Below are 5,762 nucleotides of genomic sequence, written 5' to 3'. Positions count from 1 at the left end.
CAGGAAGTTGTCCTGTCCACGTCCTCCCGCAGCGTGTTCCCGGGGAGGCTCAGCCATGCCGGATGTGTGTCTTGGCCCTCCACAGGAGGTGTTGGGGGAAGATAAGCTCATGGCCATCCTGAAGGAGCGAGAGTTGAAGATCTACTGGGGGACCGCCACCACGGGCAAGCCGCACGTGGCCTACTTCGTGCCCATGTCCAAGATCGCAGACTTCCTGAAGGCAGGGTGTGAGGTAGGTGGCCAGGCTGGGAGCTCGGACCCAGCAGTGCTTTGTCACCACGATGGTGGGTGGGAATGTGCATTTCCCCTGAGCAGCGCAGCACTGACTCTGTCCCCCTCCATACTAGGTGACAATACTCTTTGCTGATCTCCATGCTTACCTAGACAACATGAAGGCCCCCTGGGAGCTGCTGGAGTTACGCACCCGCTATTATGAAAACGTGATCAAAGCCATGTTGGAGAGCATTGGGGTGCCCCTGGAAAAGCTGAAGTTTGTTCGGGGCACTGACTATCAGCTCAGCAAGTGAGTCCTGGGGCACCTGGTCCTCTCGGGAAGGGAGAGCCTGTCCTGGGGCATTCTGTTCCTGAGCCTCTTCCCAGGCACTGTCATTCAGGGAACAAAGTGAAGGTGCCTTCAGGTGTGGGCTTCTCTTGATGTGGCCAGAACCAGTGTTGACATGAAGCAGCTGTAAAAGGTGTCCCCCTCCGTCGTGCTAACAGTGCTGTCACTTCCCACAGGGAGTACACGCTGGACGTGTACCGCCTCTCATCCGTGGTGACGCAGCATGATGCTAAGAAGGCGGGCGCAGAGGTGGTGAAGCAGGTGGAGCACCCCTTGCTGAGCGGTTTGCTCTACCCAGGCCTGCAGGTGTGTTGTGGCGAGGCAGGTCAGCAGAGCTGCTTGGCTGGGGAGGTGCTGGGCGAAGCCAGGACTGCGGGGACGCGTGAGGTTGAATGCCAAGGTTGTTATACTCCGCCCCAGTATTACACCTGGCAGCAGCACAAAGCATAACCTGAGCACAGAGCTGCTTTTACAGCGACTCTTGCCAGCTGCAGGACAGCAGGCAGTCTGGAGAGCTCCTGTCCTTCCCAGGTCAGGAGCGCCCAGGCAGAGGCTGGGCAGGTCCTGGGGGACAGGCAGGACCTCCAAAGGCTGAGCATAGCAGGAGCGTGGAGTTTTGGGTCCAGTCACAAGGCTGTGTGTGTCTTTCTGCAGGCCCTGGATGAGGAGTACCTCAAGGTTGATGCTCAGTTTGGAGGAGTTGATCAGAGAAAGATATTCACCTTTGCAGAGAAGGTGAGGAATGGGTTTGTTTCTGAGCCCCCTGCAATGCTTACACCTGGCTCAGGGCTTGAACACATCAGGAGAAGTGTGTCTGAGATTTCAGCTGGCACCACGACACCCATCGCAGCTCCTGCTGCTGCTGTCATGGTCTGCAGGGCTTTGATGTGCTGCCACGCATCCCTGGCTGTGGCTGTCTGTGCCCTGCAAATTCACGATAGCTTTCTGGGTCCTGTTATTCTGTGTCCCCAAGTTACCTGGAGCCAGGAGCAAAACAGGGATGGTGAGTTAAAGCTGGTCTTCAGAAGACGATTGTCCATGACCTGCTTCTTTTTTTTTTCCCCAGTACCTTCCTTCCCTGGGCTATGCCAAGCGCGTCCATTTGATGAACCCAATGGTTCCTGGTCTGACAGGCAGCAAAATGAGCTCATCAGAAGAGGTTGGTCCCTGAATGGTGGCTGTGGTCAGGAGTTCTGCAGGGGGATGGGTTAACGGTTTGGGGGTGGAGAGGCTGCACGCCAAGAGGTGACTTCTCTCTCCACTCATACTGGGGTCTAAGAAGAAGTTGCAGCAACTCCAGCATGACTTGTCTCTTTTGGGCAAGAGATTCAGTAAAGGGCTACATAAATCTCTTCCTGCAGGACTCAAAGATTGACCTTCTGGACCGCAAGGAGGATGTGAAGAAGAAGTTGAAGAAGGCTTTCTGCGAGCCAGGGAATGTGGAGAACAATGGTGTCCTCTCCTTCATCAAGCACGTCCTCTTTCCCCTCAAGTCAGGTGAGGGGCTCACCATGCTTGGGCGCTGGGGCTAGTTTTTCCTGTGGGTAAGAGGAGGGGATGGGAGCATGTGTCCCATGAAGTTGGCTGTCCCTGAGTGCCCCCTCCTCAGCCCCTGCTGTGGTTCCCCTGAGCTCTTGGGCTAAGTGGGGCGGGTAGTTTATCTGGCTGAGCAGGGGGTGAGTCTCCGCTTGGGTTAATCTGAGCCTTAAACTCTGTGTGTTGCAGAGTTTGTGGTTCTGCGAGAAGAAAAATGGGGAGGAAACAAAACCTACACAGCCTATGAAGCCCTGGAAAAGGACTTTGCTGAGCAGGTGAGTGCCAGGAAGGACTCAACCCTGTTCCTGTTCCTGAGGCTCCTGAGGGCACAGTGGGAGGGCTCTGAGCAGCAGTGGGAGATGGAAGTCCGCACTGGTGGGAAGTGTGGAGCAGAGCATGGCCCAGTGGCTGTAGTGTGGCAGGGTGCTCCTAGCCAGGAGAACCCGAAGGTGAGAGGATGGGTGAAGGATGTGGGGGCACCATCTGTCCCGGTGCAGGACAGGACCACGTCAGCCACATCCTGGAACACAGCAGCAGTTTAACTGTTTTCAGCTGTTTCCAGCTTTTTGCAAGCAAAAGTCTCCAGAAGAGGGGCTTTGTTTTCTGAGGGGGAATCAGTCTAAGTGTTCACCTCCCTGCCCTGCATGGTCTCCAGTTCCTGCCTCTCTAGCATCGGGTCAGTGACTCTTATTCTGCTGCTCCCCCTGCCTGGGAGGAAACTGTGCAGGAACCCATCTGTTTATCACGATACAGGTCGTGCATCCCGGAGACCTGAAAAACTCAGTGGAAGTGGCCCTGAACAAACTGCTTGACCCCATCAGAGAGAAATTCAACAGCCCAGAACTGAAGAAGCTGACCAACGCAGCATATCCCAACCCGTCCAAAGCCAGTAAGGAGGTGCTGGGAGCTCGGGGAAGTGGGGCCGTGGCCATGCAGGGCTGGGTGGGAGACTGTCCCTCCAGGGGCTGAGGTTAGAGAGAAGTTCTGAAATTTCAGTCTCAAGAACAGCCCCGGAGAACACTAGGAAGGGTGAGGAAAGGCCAACATCAGGGCTGTTTGCCTGTCCTGGAGAAGACAGATGCCACCATGCTTCTCTGGTGCTTGAGAGACCAGCAAAGTGGAGGAGAGACTGTGCTCTCTGGTATAGAGACAAACAGGGAATTCAGCACGCCCCAGGGCCCGCACTGGAGTGTCACTGTGCTCCCCAGGGCCTGGCCGGCTCCCTGGGTTTATGCTGAGTGGCACAACTGTTCCCTTTGTACTGCAGAGCCTGCAGAGAAGGGCACCAAGAACTCGGAACCAGAGAATGTGGTCCCATCCCGGCTGGACATCCGCGTTGGCAAAGTGATCAGTGTGGAAAAGGTACAGGCACGACAGGGAGAGGGGAGTAACCTTCCCACATGGTGACATGGGCACTGGGTACATGTGGGGGGACTCTACCCCCTTCTTCTCTGCCACCCCAGTAACCTCCCCTGCTCCTCACCTTGCTTCTGCTTGGCAGCACCCAGACGCTGACAGCCTGTATGTGGAGAAAATTGATGTGGGTGAGCCTGAGCCCCGCACTGTGGTCAGTGGCCTGGTGCAGTTCGTCCCCAAGGAGCAGCTGCAGGACAGGCTGGTGGTGCTGCTCTGCAACCTCAAGCCGCAGAAGATGAGGGGTGTGGAATCACAGGGCATGGTGCTGTGTGCCTCCAGGTGAGGGAGGGGGCACTGGGGCCGTACCCCTCCAGGGGTGCAGTCCAGACCCCCCTCTCCTGCTCCAGAGCCCAGCGGTGCTGGGGGCAGCTGGGTGCTGCCTTGGGGTGACTCTGCTTCCTCCATGCCCCTCCGCAGTGTCGGGGAGCCACGGCAGGTGGAGCCCCTGGACCCGCCGGCCGGGTGCTGCGCTGGGGAGCGCGTCTACGTGGAGGGCTATGAGGGCGGGGAGCCTGACGACGAGCTCAAGCCGAAGAAGAAGGTCTTTGAGAAGCTGCAGGTAAGGGGATGCGCCAGGGGCCTGGACCACAGCTCTGAGCTGCATGCATTGAGTGGGGCAATGCTTAGGGCCACATAGATGTCCCTGTCCCCACCTCTGGGTGACCCCAAATGAGCTATTTGCTGCTCAGTGCCCGTGTTTGATACTGTCAGCAGAGGTGTGAACGAGACAAACTTCCCCACCAGCTCAGCAAGGTGCCGCTGGCAGCCCAGGCCTGACCCTGCCTCCCCTGCTTTGCTCCCCAGGCCGACTTCCGCATCTCTGAGGACTGTGTTGCCCAGTGGAAGCAGAAAAACTTCCTGACGAAGCTGGGGAGAGTCTCCTGTAAAAGCCTGAAGGGAGGGAGCATCAGCTAACAAGTGCCAGAGCCGCTGCTTGCGCCTCCTGCCTGGTCCCCTCCATCACTCCAGCCAGGCTCTCCTCCCCGGTCTCTGCCATCTCCTCCCCAGTGCCCCGAGCTGGGGGCTCAGCCCTGCGGGATCTGGGGGCTCTGGGACTGAATTTGCAGCCTCCCACCTGGAGAGCTGCCTCTGACATCTCCCTCGCCCTGGGCCTGCTCAGCCAGCATCCGTGCCTCGGCTGTGGGTCAGCTCTGCGGACTGGTGGTGGCACCGCACTTAAGGGACCTGTGTGACTTGTGCCCGTGGTCTCAGGCTCTACACTGGGGCCGTCAGCTCGCTCCCAGTTGTGCCACGGACCGGACACCCTGCCCGCTTGTCCTGATGGGGACAGCATGTGCGGGTGCTGCAGTGAGGGCAGAAAGGGACGGCTGCTTGCTCAAACCCGCGTTGCTGCTAACAGAGCTGGGGGCAGCTGCCTGGCAGCCAGGCGGACCCCGTCCCCTGCTCTGCTCAGCCCCCCTGGGGCTGGGGCTGCTGCTGGTGCTGCTCTTCGGCCAGAAGCCCAGGCAGCCCTGGCGGGTCTGTCCTGAGCCCGTGGGAGGCCGTGGGGGGCGCAGGCCTTGAAAACTGACTGGGGAACCATCTGTCTGTCGTAAACCCAAATAAAACGTGAAGCTGACTGTGCCCCGGTGTGCCCGTCTGTGCGGGGGGAGGCGGTTGAGCTGGCAGCCAGACCCGCTCCTGTGTTTTAGTGCTGCTTCAGCCTTCTGCCCACCCTGCGTGGGCAGCGATGCCGGGAATCAGCCCCCTCGGGGGTCTGTGCCTGCCCCAGAGCTTGACACCGCCGGGACGGGCAAGTGCCACACGTGGCAAGGCCGTGGCCATACGTCAGGAAGCACAGGAGGCAGCAAGCTTCGGTCATCATTTTTTACCAGCCAGGTACAGAGCTCTGAGCAGCTACTCGGCGGCAGAGGGTTGGTTGCTTTTGGTTTGGTTTGGTCGGTTTTTTTTATACAATCAAAGAAATCAAAATGTGACCCGAGTTTACAGAAACAGAAATCGAGGCTTTACCCCAGAGCCCAGGGCCTGAAGACCAGCTCAGGGGGCAGCCGGGCTTCCCCTCCACCCTGCAGCCAGCGGGCAGAGATCGGTGCTGGCCAAGAGCCCTCTCGTGCCTTTCCATCGAGGGCTGAGGTCCTGGTCCTTCCCAACCACCACCTCCGTCCTGTCCTGCTGCTCCTGCCCGCGTTCCCCAGGTGCTGCCATGGCCGAAGCCTTCCCCTTCCCTTGTCCAAAGTGCTTCGATTCCTCGTGGGCCCGGCTGGCCGGGAGCAGAGCGGCTGCAGCT

At 58.8% G+C, this 5,762-nt stretch overlaps 2 protein-coding genes across 2 annotated transcripts in view; one reads left to right on the top strand and one right to left on the bottom strand.

Annotated features, from left to right (window-relative positions):
- The first annotated feature begins 55 nt into the window (after positions 1-55).
- On the top strand, positions 56-5,093 carry YARS (tyrosyl-tRNA synthetase). The gene is made up of 12 exons (XM_009882784.1): positions 56-232; positions 348-523; positions 739-868; positions 1,217-1,297; positions 1,629-1,721; positions 1,924-2,059; positions 2,288-2,373; positions 2,852-2,987; positions 3,366-3,460; positions 3,600-3,793; positions 3,932-4,073; positions 4,319-5,093. The coding sequence occupies exons 1-12, from the start codon at positions 56-58 to the stop codon at positions 4,427-4,429; spliced, it is 1,557 nt and encodes a 518-aa protein (XP_009881086.1). The 3' UTR covers positions 4,430-5,093.
- KIAA1522 (KIAA1522 ortholog) overlaps positions 4,744-5,762 on the bottom strand; it is a 26,011-nt gene continuing 24,992 nt past the window's right edge. Inside the window, exons 8-9 of the mRNA XM_009882783.1 lie at positions 4,947-4,962; positions 4,744-4,817 (exon numbers count right to left, since the gene is read on the bottom strand). Of these exons, the coding sequence (XP_009881085.1) occupies positions 4,744-4,817; positions 4,947-4,962 (90 nt within the window). The remainder of the gene's footprint in view (positions 4,818-4,946; positions 4,963-5,762) is intronic.

Source organism: Charadrius vociferus, unplaced genomic scaffold, assembly GCF_000708025.1.
Source record: "Charadrius vociferus isolate BGI_N301 unplaced genomic scaffold, ASM70802v2 scaffold783, whole genome shotgun sequence".
Lineage (NCBI taxonomy): Eukaryota > Metazoa > Chordata > Aves > Charadriiformes > Charadriidae > Charadrius > Charadrius vociferus.
The sequence above is the reverse complement of the archived record's forward strand: the minus strand, read 5'-3'. Positions and strand labels throughout refer to the sequence as shown.

Coding starts and splice junctions, on each gene's coding strand:
- YARS (XM_009882784.1), top strand. CDS start 56: ATGCCGGATGTGTGTCTTGGCCCTCCACAGGAGGTGTTGGGGGAAGAT. Junction 524..738: donor ACTGACTATCAGCTCAGCAA/GTGAGTCCTGGG, acceptor CACTTCCCACAG/GGAGTACACGCTGGACGTGT. Junction 4,074..4,318: donor AGGTCTTTGAGAAGCTGCAG/GTAAGGGGATGC, acceptor TTTGCTCCCCAG/GCCGACTTCCGCATCTCTGA.